General features: G+C 33.9%; 1 protein-coding gene across 2 annotated transcripts; it reads right to left on the bottom strand.

Moving 5' to 3' along the window:
* Positions 1-5378: 5378 nt before the first annotated feature.
* Positions 5379-9354, bottom strand: LOC146736596 (lysosomal alpha-glucosidase-like). Of its 2 annotated transcripts, XM_085505511.1 has the most exons (4): positions 9312-9354; positions 9028-9159; positions 6448-6561; positions 5379-6168 (listed from the first exon to the last, which is right to left on the bottom strand). In XM_085505511.1, exons 1-4 carry the CDS (start codon positions 9333-9335, stop codon positions 6109-6111), a joined length of 330 nt encoding a protein of 109 aa, XP_085361637.1. In that variant the 5' UTR covers positions 9336-9354; the 3' UTR covers positions 5379-6108. The 2 variants fall into 2 exon arrangements, with proteins under 2 accessions (XP_085361637.1, XP_085361636.1); XM_085505510.1 differs by lacking the exon at positions 5379-6168 and having other exon boundaries at positions 6237-6561.
* Between the last annotated feature and the right edge of the window lie 7569 nt (positions 9355-16923).

Here is a 16923-nt window from a genome sequence, read left to right as displayed (position 1 = left end):
ATTGTTTGAACGATTTAAGTTTTGCCCGCACCAAACTCAACTCGTCCGAAATTACGGTAACTCGCCCGATACCAACCCGAAATTGACAACACCGGTATTTTTTGCGTTGAAATCGACAACGCCGGTTGAAAACGAAATCGAGTTGGTTTAGGGCGAGTAGGTTTCAGGTGCGACTTGACCGGAACCTCGTTGGAACGGCTTCTGGTCAACTCGACCCCCATTTAAGTGTAGGTATTGTCCATAAGTCGATGTCGGTGACACACTGCGTTGTCGATTTCACCGACTTTTGTGCGCTATCCTCGTGTGCGCTATGGTTAATGGCTAGCACGTTGTAAATTTCACTAACTTACGCTATACCTACGTGGGTGGCCCCAAAGTACACTACAGCGAGCGAACAAACAACATTGCGAACGTCCTCGCAGCTTCACAGTCGTACACGTGATGATCGTGCAACGGAAGTTGGGCGGTGATCGACCATCTCCTATCGTTATACTATGCTACCTCATAGAAAAAATAATGTAATTTTCTTTATTTTAAGATATGTGACATTTTATATTACAAGAAATAGTTTCAAAACATGTTACCATGGTTACCCATGACAAGGATGTGTATATATATATCTCAACGCAAAGTTTTAAAATGGTTACAAATGGTACTACTTATCTTACAATGTACTTGTTCATTTCTAGAAGTATTTAAACATAAATAATTTTATGAATATTATTTTTCTAAAAACAAAACAAAACCATATTTAAAAAATTCTATATACTATTGACTATCATACATTCAAACCTGTATCAATGACCACCTCTATATAAATATTGTTTATAATGACAACTTTTTAGCATCCCATGGCATAACATAGCATCGTGTGTATAAAGACCAACCTTTCAAGAATAATTTTGCTGATTTGTTTCAAGTCATACTTGTTTGATTACTTTGTGTGGTCACTATACACAGGTTTGACTATACCTTGTGTGGTCACTATACACGTTTGACTGTACCTTGTGTGGTCACTATACACAGGTTTGACTGTACCTTGTGTGGTCACTATACACAGGTTTGGCTGTACCTTGTGTGGTCACTATACACAGGTTTTATTGTACCTTGTGTGGTCACTATACACGTTTGACTGTACCTTGTGTGGTCACTATACACTGGTTTTATTGTACCTTGTGTGGTCACTATGCACGGGTTTGACTACCTTGTGTGGTCACCATACACAGGTTTGACTGTACCTTGAGTGTTCACTATACACGGGTTTGACTGTACCTTGTGTGGTCGCTATACACAGGTTTGACTGTACCTTGTGTGGTCACTATACACTGGTTTGACTGTACCTTGTGTGGTCACTATACACTGGTTTGACTGTACCTTGTGTGGTCACTATACACTGGTTTGACTGTACCTTGTGTGATCACTATACACAGGTTTGACTGTACCTTGAGTGATCACTATACACAGGTTTGACTGTACCTTGTGTGGTCACTATACACTGGTTTGACTGTACCTTGTGTGGTCACTATACACAGGTTTGACTGTACCTTGTGTGGTCACTATACACTGGTTTGACTGTACCTTGTGTGGTCACTATACACTGGTTTTATTGTACCTTGTGTGATCACTATACACTGGTTTGACTGTACCTTGTGTGGTCACTATACACTGGTTTGACTGTACCTTGTGTGGTCACTATACACTGGTTTGATTGTACCTTGTGTGGTCACTATACACAGGTTTGACTGTACCTTGTGTGGTCACTATACACTGGTTTGACTGTACCTTGTGTGGTCACTATACACAGGTTTGACTGTACCTTGTGTGGTCACTATACACTGGTTTGACTGTACCTTGTGTGGTCACTATACACTGGTTTTATTGTACCTTGTGTGGTCACTATGCACGGGTTTGACTACCTTGTGTGGTCACCATACACAGGTTTGACTGTACCTTGAGTGATCACTATACACAGGTTTGACTGTACCTTGTGTGGTCACTATACACTGGTTTGACTGTACCTTGTGTGGTCACTATACACTGGTTTGACTGTACCTTGTGTGGTCACTATACACTGGTTTGACTGTACCTTGTGTGGTCACTATACACTGGTTTGACTGTACCTTGTGTGATCACTATACACAGGTTTGACTGTACCTTGAGTGATCACTATACACTGGTTTGACTGTACCTTGTGTGGTCACTATACACTGGTTTGACTGTACCTTGTGTGGTCACTATACACTGGTTTGACTGTACCTTGTGTGGTCACTATACACAGGTTTGACTGTACCTTGTGTGGTCACTATACACTGGTTTGACTGTACCTTGTGTGATCACTATACACTGGTTTGACTGTACCTTGTGTGGTCACTATACACTGGTTTGACTGTACCTTGTGTGGTCACTATACACTGGTTTGACTGTACCTTGTGTGGTCACTATACACAGGTTTGACTGTACCTTGTGTGGTCACTATACACTGGTTTGACTGTACCTTGTGTGGTCACTATACACAGGTTTGACTGTACCTTGTGTGGTCACTATACACTGGTTTGACTGTACCTTGTGTGGTCACTATACACTGGTTTTATTGTACCTTGTGTGGTCACTATGCACGGGTTTGACTACCTTGTGTGGTCACCATACACAGGTTTGACTGTACCTTGAGTGATCACTATACACGGGTTTGACTGTACCTTGTGTGGTCACTATACACTGGTTTGACTGTACCTTGTGTGGTCACTATACACTGGTTTGACTGTACCTTGTGTGGTCACTATACACTGGTTTGACTGTACCTTGTGTGGTCACTATACACTGGTTTGACTGTACCTTGTGTGATCACTATACACAGGTTTGACTGTACCTTGAGTGATCACTATACACTGGTTTGACTGTACCTTGTGTGGTCACTATACACTGGTTTGACTGTACCTTGTGTGGTCACTATACACTGGTTTGACTGTACCTTGTGTGGTCACTATACACAGGTTTGACTGTACCTTGTGTGGTCACTATACACTGGTTTGACTGTACCTTGTGTGATCACTATACACTGGTTTGACTGTACCTTGTGTGGTCACTATACACTGGTTTGACTGTACCTTGTGTGGTCACTATACACAGGTTTGACTGTACCTTGTGTGGTCACTATACACTGGTTTGACTGTACCTTGAGTGATCACTATACACAGGTTAGGCTGTTTTAACATGATTATTTGCATTTGTCGAAAACACACAAGTGGCATTCTGTCTTAATTTTCCAGATATGCGGTTATTAATACAGCAAAGTATGTACAAAGGCAGTGCAGTAATCATATCCACTAATCGATATTCTGTACTACCTTAATTCCTGCATGTACATTCTCCAAACCTTTACTGATTTCTGCCATTGGTGGCGTGGTTGAGGGTCCAGAATCAGTCTCTGCCACAGACAGCTTACACCTCAAGGGATTACACATTTTTTCATATACGCTATATTACTCAGTTTTCTGTAAGGCTTGGGGTGACACCATCATAATCACAATTCAACTGCTGCCCTGTAAATTGGTTTTGGCTTTAATTCCAGAACTGGTCAAACTAATTAGTTTGCATGCATATGTAGTGATATGAAGTATAGATTCCTTGTGGCACCACGAAGTCGGGCCAGAAATTAGGGGAGTGTGTGAAAAATGGAACTTCTTACGACAGGTTGTTGAGTAAATGCAGCGAGAGAGAACGAAGGCACTTCACAAAGTGAGCTCTAGAGATAATGCAAGTATATAAAGAATGGTTCACTTACAGTCAATTGGTGGACCTCTATCAGATTTTGTTGATTTGGTGTTGATACCCATAACCTATTTTTAGCGGATATTTTTGAAAACTACCAGCGCAATCGCTTTTATACTTGGTATTTAGGTACTTTGGGTGGCCATTCAGTAGAGTGCACCAATCAGTGATCATAGATGACAGATCAAATCACTGGACGATTTTAATATAGGAAATCATTTTCGCTCTCATGCAATTTACACGACTCTGACCAAAACTGTACGCTTGTAAAACCATTTTCTGATAATCGTAAATAAAAACATGGCATTACTTTGGATCGGATAAAAGCTGCAATTGCCATCTTTTATTGAGATCAAAAGATTTTTAATAATTAAACGATTTTGAAGTTCAGAGTGAATTGTTTTTGTCTTAACGAATCTGATAACAATTTTCAGTCACGTACAAAGAACAGTTTAGTTTAAAAGTAACCATAATTATACATCGCACATTTACCACTCAATAAAATGCTGTACGGAGTATTCTTCAATCTGTTATCTCTTATTAAATTATTTCTACAAGCAGGGAATAGATGAATAATAACAAGCTTATCACAAAAATACTGGATAGTATGCACTCGAGAAGTACGTGATGTATCGGGTGATATGACTCGCGTTGTGCATACTTTGCAGTATTTTTGTAATAATCTCTAATATTTCGATAGATGCAGTGGATTCTGGGAGCACCTGTCTTCTGCATGGTTGCATAATTGTGCTAAACAATTTACAGCAAACTGTACATACATGTAGGCCTATTTTCACATTGCATAACATTTGGTCTATTTCTACATGGACACCCACATATTTACTAATCATTTATAATGTGGCATATCCATGTATTTTAACTTGCTTTCTTGCAAAAGATAACCACAGTATATGGCATGAAAATAACTTTCACTTACCACAAATGTTACGCTTCCTGTAATAGTATCACAAATAAATAATCACACATTTTAATTTGTTTCTTTAATGTATTACAAATATCAGTTTTTACAATATAATGTTTTATCCAAGACATTTATGGTAAGCACGGTGTCCTACCACCATATCATCTCCTACGCTATGTACAAGTCCTTATAAATACAATAAATGTGTGGATGACATCAAATGTACATAACATGTGTATTCAAATCACACCATTTCACACACTTCAATGCATACACACCACCATTAAATTTATTCAATACCCCTCCCCCACTCATTTAATTAAACCACCCACTGTGGAAACAGAATACAAACAATCTAAAACAATATACAAATATTAAAAAATTATTACAAATAATCAATACTTAAAAATATTAAAAAAAAATTATTACAAATAATCAATACTTGAAAATATTAAAAACAAATTATTACAAATAATCAATACTTTAAAATAAAATAAAACTGTAATTTGAAATATTAAAAATAAAAATATTAAAAATTAAAAAAATAAAAAGATCAAACAAACTAAAAATATCCTCAAATATTAAAAACAAACTGAGCTAATTAAGAATGAAAAGATCAATATGTACTGAACACTGACCCACAAAAAAACTAATCAAAACACCCACTGTACCCCCCCCCCCATAAACATGTTTATTCACCCCAAGGAAACCCCCTAACTATTCTATTCTACCCCACACACATTCATATTACAATTTAACCCCCTCACACACACCCACACACATTCATATTACAATTTAACCCCCTCATACACATTCATATTACAATTTAACCCCCTCACACACACCCACACACATTCATATTACAATTTAACCCCCTCATACACATTCATATTACAATTTAATCCCCACATACACCCACACACATATTACAATTTAACCCCCTCACACACATTCATATTGCAATTTAAATCCCCACACACACCCACACAAATTCATATTGCAATTTAAATCCCCACACACACACCCACACACACACATTCATATTGCAATTTAAATCCCCACACACACGCTTGCATATTACAATTTAACCCCCCACATACACCCACACACATTCATATTACAATTTAACCCCCTCACACACATTCATATTGCAATTTAAATCCCCACACACACACCCACACACATTCATATTGCAATTTAAATCCCCACACACACGCTTGCATATTGGGAATTTAACCCCAAACACATGCTTGTATTTCCAAACACATTTAATTATTATTTACATTACATTACATTATTTACAAAATGTTTTCAACGAAAATATATTAATTAAATAATAAATTGTTGCACAAAAGTACATGGTTTGTGAAAAAAATGGTTCGGTGACAGATCACAAACAATGAATGTCATTGTTGACTTTATGCGCAAATTTGCACCCCTTGTGCAAGTGATAATGGTACATCTAGTATGTCGATATCCTAACAGGGAATAAACGAGTTAAAAATATATCTGTGATTCAAACATTCTCATTTAATGCATAGCAACCAATATACAACATCAGAAAGTTTAGATATACTAGTATGTGAATATATACATATACAATGTTTGTCTAAAAGATATACCTGCATGATAGCAAATTTGACCATTGTACTTTTGTTACTATCCCTACTACTGAAAACACTGTTTTACACTTTCTTGCTGTATTTTGTCTCATTAGAAAATACTAGCAGTGTATTGTAAAAATATGTATAACTCACAATCCAGAGTCCATCAAAATGTACTTTTTTATACCATTCTGAAATCATCTGGTACCACCATTCACTAGTTCTAGGATTTATAAAGTCTGGAAACACGGTAACATTGGTCCAAACCTTAAAACAAAAATAATTAAAATGTGCGTCATGTCAACATATTCTCACAAATACAATTCTACACAAATACAAAGCATAATGTAAATAAATTTCCTCGCATAGAATACATACCTTCCCTTCTATGTATTTTCCATCCAGTTTAATAAAGATGTCCATTTTTTACCAAGATCGAATGGTTCATATATATTTTTAATAGCATTATTCATAATAGAATTCAAAATGTTCTTAACAATAATAATTTCTTACAAGATTCTCAATTTGGATTTAGAAAGAATAGGAGGACAACAGACAAGATCTTCATTCAATTATCAATAAATATACAAATAGCATTGGCAAGAAATATCTTTATGCCTGCTTTGTTGACTTACGCAAAGCTTTTGATAGTGTTTGGCGTGAAGGGCTATTATTTAAATTAGGGAAAGCAGGAGTGACAGGAAAATGTATAAATTTGATTCAATCAATGTATTCAAATACTAGCTATGCTATTAAGACTGGTCAGGGGTGCACCAAACCATTTGTATCATCTAGTGGTGTTAAACAAGGATGCAACTTAAGCCCATTACTATTTAACATATACATCAATGACCTATCTGACAGTCTTAAAAAATCTGAGTCTGTCAGTCTTAATGGCACCAATATTAATTGCCTACTTTTTGCAGATGACATTGTCATTTTTTCAAACACAAGTACAGGACTACAAGATAATCTTAATTTGTTTAAAAGCTACTGTATCAAATGGAGACTTGGAGTTAATATTAACAAAACTAAAATTATTATTTTTAATAACAGGGGAAGAAAGATAGATGGCAAATTTTACTTAGGAGACCAACAGGTAAAAGTTGTCCCAACATATACCTACTTAGGTATCACTTTTCAAAGTAGTGGTAATTTTACAATTGCTATCAATAATCTAGTCAAAAAAGCAATGCGTGCAATAGGTGCATTAAAACAAACACTTAGCCTACACAATTATATAGTTTCGCCAAAAAATGCTATTCAGTTATATCGCAGTACAATCCTACCCATTTTATTATATGGATCTGAGATATGGGGGGGCTTTTACTTTCAAACTTGTTAAAACAAAAAATAACGAAATAACTGAAGACAATTTTATACAAAGTCTGTTTAATGATAAAACATACTTTGAACAACTCCACATTAAACTTTGCAAACAGATTTTAGGTGTTAATAATAAAGCCAGCAATGCAGCAACTAGAGCTGAACTTGGTAGCTATCCTCTCATTATTGACATTAGTTCACAAACATTGAAAAATTATGAAAAGCTAAAATCAATTAAACATAATCATCTTCTGGACTGTGCTTTTAATACTGACAATAAAATGAACGGTAATTCATGGACAGCATTTGTTAAAAGATTATTCACATTAACTAAAATTAGCGATGAATCTAACACTATAGAATTCAAAACCAAATTCAAACAAGTTTACTATAATAAAGTCTGGTTGCCAACGGTATTTAAACCAGAAAAGAATAAGCTACGTACTTTTAACAAGTTTAAACAAAATTTTGAATTTGAACCATATTTAGAACAAATCAAAAATGTGCAACACAGGGTCAGCTTCACTAAGTTTCGCATTTCTTCTCACGCGTTGCCAATTGAAAAACTTAGATATAATAAAACACCTCCAGAGCAAAGGTTTTGTTTTCTATGTAATGAACAGGCTATTGGGGATGAATTCCATGTTTTACTCAATTGTAAAAATAGTCAGATTGTACAAGCTCGTACTAAATTTGAAGCTGAATTAGCGATTTATGACAACAACATTTGCAAGTTATCAACTCTTGAGAAATTCAAGTGCTTGCTAGGCACTAAAGATAGCTTCATTGTCAATTGCTTGGGAAAATTTATTGATTTTATATCTAAGCTTTAGTTTAGTCTATTGTTTTGTTTGTGTTTTTCTTGACCATTGATTTATTGTATGTTTTTTTCATTCATGCTAAATTTTGTGTCAAATAAAATATCTATCTATCTATCTATGTACCAGGGGCACTGTCAGCGGCAATACCAGGATCCTTTCAATCAAAACAAACAAAACAATAAGCTCTGAACTTTAGTATTACCAATGTCAAGATCAAAAGCTCTTGAATTGTGTAGGAAGTATTATTTGGAATTCCTATTCCAGAGACTGAGCGAATTGAGGGTACACTTCTTAGTTTGTATGCTAGTGGCTTGGTGAATAATATGTAGAAATTTTTGGTTTGAGTCAAACATGTTTTAGTTAAGTCTAAATTATGTAACCAGCTTCCAAAAGTTGATTTGAATATATGTCCAATCAAAATTACAATGACATAATAATCTACTGGAATCCCAAATTATTTTGATAAATCAAAACTATTCGTATGGCCATTTAGTGTAGAGCCTGATCAGTATATGAATTACATTTCCTATGACATTTTACACTTATACACATGCATGGGTTAAAAAATACTGAATCCCTAACTTACCATGATATGTATATAGTGTTGGCCATTGTTATGAAGTTCATCAATGAATTTTGGTAAATCCCCAAATACTTTCTTATTTAAAGTGCAATCTTTGTAGGCTACAGCGTAGTCAATGTCATTCCACTGTACATCCTAGTTCAGAGAAGTAAATTTAAATATTCATGAGAATTATCTTTAAACATAAACAATTGATAAACATTTTTAAGTTTGATGAGAAGTACAAAAATTATTAGAAAAATTATGACACAAGCCATCTACTGATAAAAAGTCTAAAATAACAATACCTGTGGTATTTTGGCATTTCTCATTCTGTCAGTGACTTTTCTTGTACCATCAATAGTTTCATATCTCCATCTACACAGGTGGAATCCCAAACCCCAATACGGTGGCATAAATGTTCTTCCAATCACTTCAGTGTATTGCTGTATCACTTGGTCAAGGCTGGGTCCAAAGAAGACATAACAATCTAAAACACCACCAACAGTCCTCCATGTGATGGATGGAGACGTCTGAAAAAATTGACTCTGAAAACAGTAAACAAAGGAATAATTTGATATAGCTAGGGTAACACTAGATCTAGTTAGTTAATAAGGTTAATACATAAATAAATGAATGAGCCATAAGGAGGGTGGAAACCAATTTATGTAGCATTTTTAGTTAGAACTTGCTGACTATGCAGTCAACGAAGCAAAACAAATTTTTACGATAAACATTTTGGTTGAACACAATGATACATCATGAAAATAAACTAATGTTTGAGAATCATGCGCTTGATACAAGTTGCAATTGGGTCAAATATGTGTTGTTTATTTGAAACAAAATTTTAATGCGTAAGGTTCATATCCATTGCTTTGTAACCACAGTCCTTTCAATTAGTGTGACTTCAAAGTAATTTTTATGTTTTTCCAGATTATGAAGGATTATACTCAGGAAGTATATGTTGCATGGTGAATTGTAAAAAAATAGTATAATATACAAAATTGAGGATTGTTCTATCTTAACTTCTAAACCTTTTCAACATCAGACTTTCTCGGCCAAATTTTCTGCACTTTTTTTCTTATATTCTAATTTCAGAGCCAACAGACAAAGTTTGAGTCAATTTTCAGTTTTTACTCAAAAATGTTGGCTAATTTTGTCCTAACCTTCTGACGGAAAGTGCAGACTATAAATTGGACTATTTTGTGAATTGGTGATGAAAAGAGGGAACTGGTGGTAAAAAGGTTAACAGTTCCATGACAATTTCTCAGAGAATATACAACTATCATACATACCCATAGCATTGCTGTTGAGTAAGAACACACCATGTGCATTGCCATCATCTTCAATAGACAGATAGAATGGATGAACACCATACAAGTTTAAATTTTCCTAAATAATGGGAAAATAAATAAATATCATTAATATTTTCCAGTTTTCAAGTCAGATAAAACACAAATCTATTAACAGCGCCCTCTGTAGTCCATATTACATTGTACTTACAGCGTGGAAAACATCCCTGCTCCAGAAAGCATATCTAGACCAGTTGACATCATGTAGAAAACTACCACAGTGTTCACCAAGTCCATATATGTACTTAGATGCCAGTGAACTTGACAGCTGTATGAACTGATCAGCAAATATTAGTGGACCAATGCCACAATTAAACCTGTGCATATAAACAAAAGAAACAAATAAATCAGAAGATTGAGGGCACATTTTTAGTTTTAGACCCTTCTCCTAAAAAAATGTTTTATATTGGGCAGCAGCCTTAATTAGGCTTACAAGATAACACATGCATTGGAAGCATATAATAAACATTGAATATGTATCTTGTGGTATTGAATAATCTTACTATAAAATATTATTGTTTTGACTAAAATTACTAATCAAAGAAAGCTTAGAAAGAACTCCCATGTGCTGAGAGTATTGGAAACACGTTAAAAAATAATTCGAAAATACTTGTCCTTGATGGAAAAGCTGAAAACTATTTATGCAAATCATAAAATTAATATGAACAGATTGTAAAACTAATGAGGTCTGCACAATGTAACAGACCATCTATGTATCAAGTTTTATTGAAATGTGATTAGAACCAAAAAATTATGAATTATTATGCTAATTAGAGAATTAATATGAACAGATTTTAACCCCAAACTAACCAGCTTTGCACATTGTCTTAGAGCATCATTGTACTAAGTTTCATTGAAATGGAATAATTAGTACTTTAGATATCAGTGTGATAGCTCAAAGTTGGTCAATTATACAAATTAGGTAATTAATATGTACAGATTTTAACCCACAATTAATCAGGTCTGTATATTGTCCTACAGCATCCATGTACAAAGTTTCATTGAAATGTGATGATTAGCACTTGAGATATCAGTGTGAAAATTGGTTAGTTATGCAAATTAGGTGATTAATATTCATAAATATTTACGGAAAACTAATTGGGTCTCTGCATAGTTCTAGATTCATTGAAATGTGATAATTAGAACTCGAAATATCAGTGGAAAAGCTGAAAATTAATTAAGATTATAAATAAAACATTTTTTTTTTCAAACTGCCATTTTTTATTAAATTATTGTTTAAACCTTTATTTACCATTTGGTCGTCACTGAGCATCTAACACCCATGTATCGTTCTTGACATATGGCCTCGTTTTATTGAAATGATTAAATCTCACCAAAGGAACATTATGTACCTAGGATGAGAGCAATTTGGCTAGTGTTCAAGAAGAAGTTGTTTGGAAAAAAGGTGACGTGAGACAACGGGCAATCATCTATACCAACAGTCCTGCCTGTCATCTTTAACAGTGGAGCTAAAAAGCAGTACCGTATTTTATACATGCATCTCAAAATTAGATAATTAAAGATATCACCATGAAATTAACAAATCTGAAAGAAGTCCACATGTAGTACCTATATATGTAATATAAAAGCATCGGACTTGTGGTTTTCAACAAGAAGTCAAAAATATCACTTTTTACCAAAAAAGACAAAAATATTCACCAAAATTAAAGAATTAAAGATATCATTACAAAATGAACAAATGAGAGAGGTCCACGTGTAGCACCTATATATCGAATATCAAAGCAATCGGACAATCACTCGTATGATAAGCACCCCTCGACAAAGTCAACAGCGAAGCTAAGAATAGAGAATTGAAGACATTGTCATGAAATGATTAAATCTCACCAAAGGAACATTATGTACCTAGGATGAGAGCAATTTGGCTAGTGTTCAAGAAGAAGTTGTTTGGAAAAAAGGTGACATGAGACAATGGGCAATCATCTATACCAACCGTCCTGCCTGTCATCTTTAACAGTGGAGCTAAAAAGCAGTACCATATTTTATACATGCATCTCAAAACTAGGTGAAAGGAAAAAATAATTTGCACTGTATTGCTACCCTTTTTAATGATTTACTAGAACAAGTGGTTTCATGTTTTAAATAGCTCCATGGTTGTTGTAACAACATGTTTGTGTTACACAAGTGTCCATAAAAACCCTAATGTCTGAAAATAACAAATTAATAACGCAAAATGAATCAGAAATGACTAAAATACCATCACAAAAACTAAAGACCAACACTAAAAGAGCTATGGACCCCCAGCTAGTATCAAAGTAATTGAGCTGGTAGTTTTCAAGTAGAAGTGGAAAATAGCCTTTTTTAACAAATATCACAAAAATATTGAAGATATCGCCACAATATGAACTAGTCTGACAGAGGTCAATTCAATACATGTGCACTATCGATATCAGCTGTGTAGACCAAAGTATTTTAATAATTCTTGGTAGCTAATTTGTATAATTGTTGGCAGCCTGTTGAGTTAAAAACCTAAACCTTGCTTGTTCATGTTTTGTATTGATTATAAGAGTTTAAAATACAAGCATGCCATCCCTTGTAAAAAGATTGATTTTCTAAATATAGAGAGAAGTATATTCATGGGTGCCATGCCTATGTTACCCCACACTTCAATACTAATTCCAAATACTGTACAACACTTTATTTTAGCAGGAAATAATTTTCCCTGAAAAGATTTTTTTTTTTTTGTATGGAATTAATTTTCACAGATTTTTGACAAGTTGAATGCAAAATTGGATGCAAAATATAGAAAAAAAAGTATATTTCCTGGATTTTATTTTCACTGAATCATTCCTTCAGCGAAAATAGCGAAAATTAATTCAAAGCAAAAATAAAGTATTTTACACAGTATGGTTTTGAAACCTACATAAATTGCTACAATATCAAAATGGAATAACGATATATACTCACTCATCTCTGTCAGTCCATACAAGCTATGTTTATCATAATGTTTTGACTTGTACTGATCTGATGAAGCACACAGTGTGAAAGCTTTTAATATGCCCTCAAATATGCCTATTAAAAATAAGTAAATCAGCATTATATTATGAGGTTATGACAGGAATACAGCAAAGTATGAACAAATTAAGGCAGTACGGTTATCGTATCAACCGATGTGCAGTGGAGGTTGATGCATCAAGCTACTGCCCAAGTGCAAATTTTGCATTATTCCTGAGATAAGAGGGCTGAAAAGGCAATGAATTACGTTTCGCACTGATTATAAGCACTTCAATACTGTAAAATGACTAATTTTCACTAGGTTTAAATTTTGCTAATTTATCATTTCAGGCATATTCAGTGGGTTTTAAATTTTGCAAAATAATGCAGCAGTGAAAATTTACTCTGGTGTCCTACAACACAGATTGTCAGTGACTTTCACGGAATTATTTCTTTACAAATCATGAAATCATGATAATTTCTAGTAGTGAAAATATAAACAGTTCACAGTACCTACCTGGTGTATATGGGTGGATAATAGTACTTAGATTGAGGACAACCAATCAATGATCCATTGCCAAACTGAACTGGTTCATTCATATCCTACAACGACAAGATTGCGTCTCGTTATTGAAGAAGAATAACTTACAGTAATTATGATATTATTAGAGTTTTTAGAATTAAATGGAAAGATAAATAAGCAATTAAATAAGCAGATAAATAAGCAATTGTTATTAAGAAAGGTATGAGAAAATGAAATGTGTTGAAGACATTCTGCTCCATTAATCACAAGAAATCCTCAGTCTCAAAAGAGCACCTCAATGTAAACAAAAGTACATGGTTTGTGAAAAAAATGGTTAGGTGACAGATCACAAACAATGAATGTCATTGTTGACTTTTTTATGCGCAACTTTGCACCCCTTGTGCAAGTGATAATGGTACATCTAGTATGTCGATATCCTAACAGGGAATAAACGAGTTAAAAATTTATCTGTGATTCAAACATTCTCATTTAATGCATAGTATAATATACAACATTAGAAAGTTTAGATATATGTGAATATATACATATACAATGTTTGTCTAAAAGATATACCTGCATGATAGCAAATTTGACCATTGTACTTTTATTACTATCCCGACTACTGAAAACACTGTTTTACACTTTCTTGCTGTATTTTGTCTCATTAGAAAATACTAGCAGTGTATTGTAAAAATATGTATAACTCACAATCCAGAGTCCATCAAAATGTACTTTTTTATACCATTCTGGAATAATTCAACCTTCTTTTGTACATATGGTTCGTACTTACTCCTCAATCGCAGCGGTAACACAGTTTTTCTTGCTCACACCGGGTTCTGGGTAACAATCTAACGTCTCGGCTTCAGGAATCTGACATTCTTTACTCAAAGTCAACAATATGTCGTCGTCAGATGACCTTTCATATTTGCAGTAGTTTTCTTGAAATGATATTTCTCGTTCTAAGGGTGGATATGCTTTGCTTTCCTCATGCAAGTATTTTTCACTTTGACACTGATCATCATGCGAAGCCAGCACAAATATTACAAAAACCAAAATGAGAATAACAAACTCTTTAAATTTGCGCCTGCACATTGAAAACACATTTCCACATGTCAGCTCACCTCTGCTGGTAGTTCTGTGTAGCACCATGATATGGTATTAATCAGTTATACTGAAAAACAAAAATATATTTTATATATGAAAATGGATTCTGTAAAGATTGTAAATAAAACATTTTTTTTTTCAAACTGCCATTTTTTATTAAATTATTAAAATTATTGTTTAAACCTTTATTTACCATTTGGTCGTCACTGAGCATCTAACACCCATGTATCGTTCTTGACTTTTGGCCTTGTTTTATTTATTATCTAATAGGCCAGTCAAATTATGAAAATATTTGTGAAACCCCATAAAAATTGAAACAGAAGGTACCGGTACTAGTATTTCAGTTATTCGCATCTTAGTAACATACAAAAAGTAGAGAAAAATTGAAGGATATTTCATGTTAATTTTAATTGGATAATTCGAAAAAGAATATACCCATTGGCTACGTAATTCAACATTGACACGGCACATAATACCACACCTGTTACTAACTATCTCACACTTCTCAATGCTTATAATTTAACCCGTTTTTCAACAATCCAGCACAACAATCGACCATTTAGTAACAAATATCACTGATCACTTTATTCAAAGTGGCACGATCCTAATTAGTGATCATTATCCAATTTTTAGTATCCTTAAAAATTTTAAATATGTTTTCAGACAAAAAATCGGTATTTACAAATACGACTTCCAAAACTTTAATTCAGAGGCCTTCTTGGCCGATTTAAGCACTACTTTATGGCGATCTGTTTATGAATGCTCTGATCCGAATACTGCCTATGCAGAATTTTATGTTAAATTTATTAATGTTTCTATGAAGCATCTTAAGGTAGAGATGCAGGTTCGTGGGCACTTGGGAGTGAAATTTTTTTTTTGGCTTTTTATTATCCAAACAGTCTTGGCTATAGACTGTTAAAATTTTGTAGAATTGTGAATAGTGGAACAAACTCAAAAGACGATTTTAAAATATAGATAACAGGTGCAAACATTCTCTCTTTTGAATGCTTAGCAAGATTTAGAAAGGCTGTACATAAATAATAAAAAAAAATATGGTGAAAAAAAGAAATGATGGGATCTCCGTATTATGCACTATATTTAACTTAACACAAACGATAATACATTTAAATTTGGAACTGTTACAGCCATTTTAATTATGAGCATTAGCAAACTTCTTACTGAGTGAAATTGTTATGCAAATTAGCAATTATCTCAGCTTCTTTTTAGTACACATCCCAGAACTTTAAAAAAAATAGCTCCTTGACGCTTTGACCTTTTGTTTTGAAATTGTTTATCTTCAAAACGCTGTGGGGGCATTGTTTCTGGTTGAACAGTGTTAAAACAATCGTACAGACAACTAGCCTGGGTGTTAATTTATGGATAAACTTGAAGTAGTGAAATTTGAGTTTCTGCCCTGAAAAATTGACAACTGGAAGACAGTTTTCAAGACGGCGTTTTCTTCATAGTAAACAGATGTACCCATAAACAAATTTTGACAGGAAACAGAAGCATGGTTTAGAAGCTAATTTTTTTTAAATGACTTTTGACCAAAAAAACTCATTTTTGTGCATATTTCAAACTACAGTGTCCATAAAAAAAATACTTACAAAATTTTAAAATTCATACAATAAGCTTTCTGAAAATATATAGTTTTGTGGTCATCTTGGTTTCCTAATTAACTAATTAAAATACCTGTCAGGTAAACTGCATCTCTACCTTAAATGGAAACAAGCAACCTGTCGGCTGAGATAGCTCTGCTGTTAGCAATGCACATTTCAAATAAAGATATCATTAGAAAATGAACAATATGTATAGTATCAGAGCAATGCGACTTGCTGTTTTCAACAAAAATTTAAAAATATTACTTTTCACCAAAAATGACCAAAATTAAAGAATTGAAGATATCACCACAAACAAATCTGAAAGAGGACCACATGTAGTACCTATAAATGTAATATAAAAGCAATCAGACTTGTGGTTTTTAACAAG

This window comes from Saccoglossus kowalevskii, chromosome 11 (assembly GCF_978046115.1).
Source record: "Saccoglossus kowalevskii chromosome 11, keSacKowa6.1, whole genome shotgun sequence".
Lineage (NCBI taxonomy): Eukaryota > Metazoa > Hemichordata > Enteropneusta > Harrimaniidae > Saccoglossus > Saccoglossus kowalevskii.
This window is presented reverse-complemented; position numbering and strand designations above follow the sequence as displayed.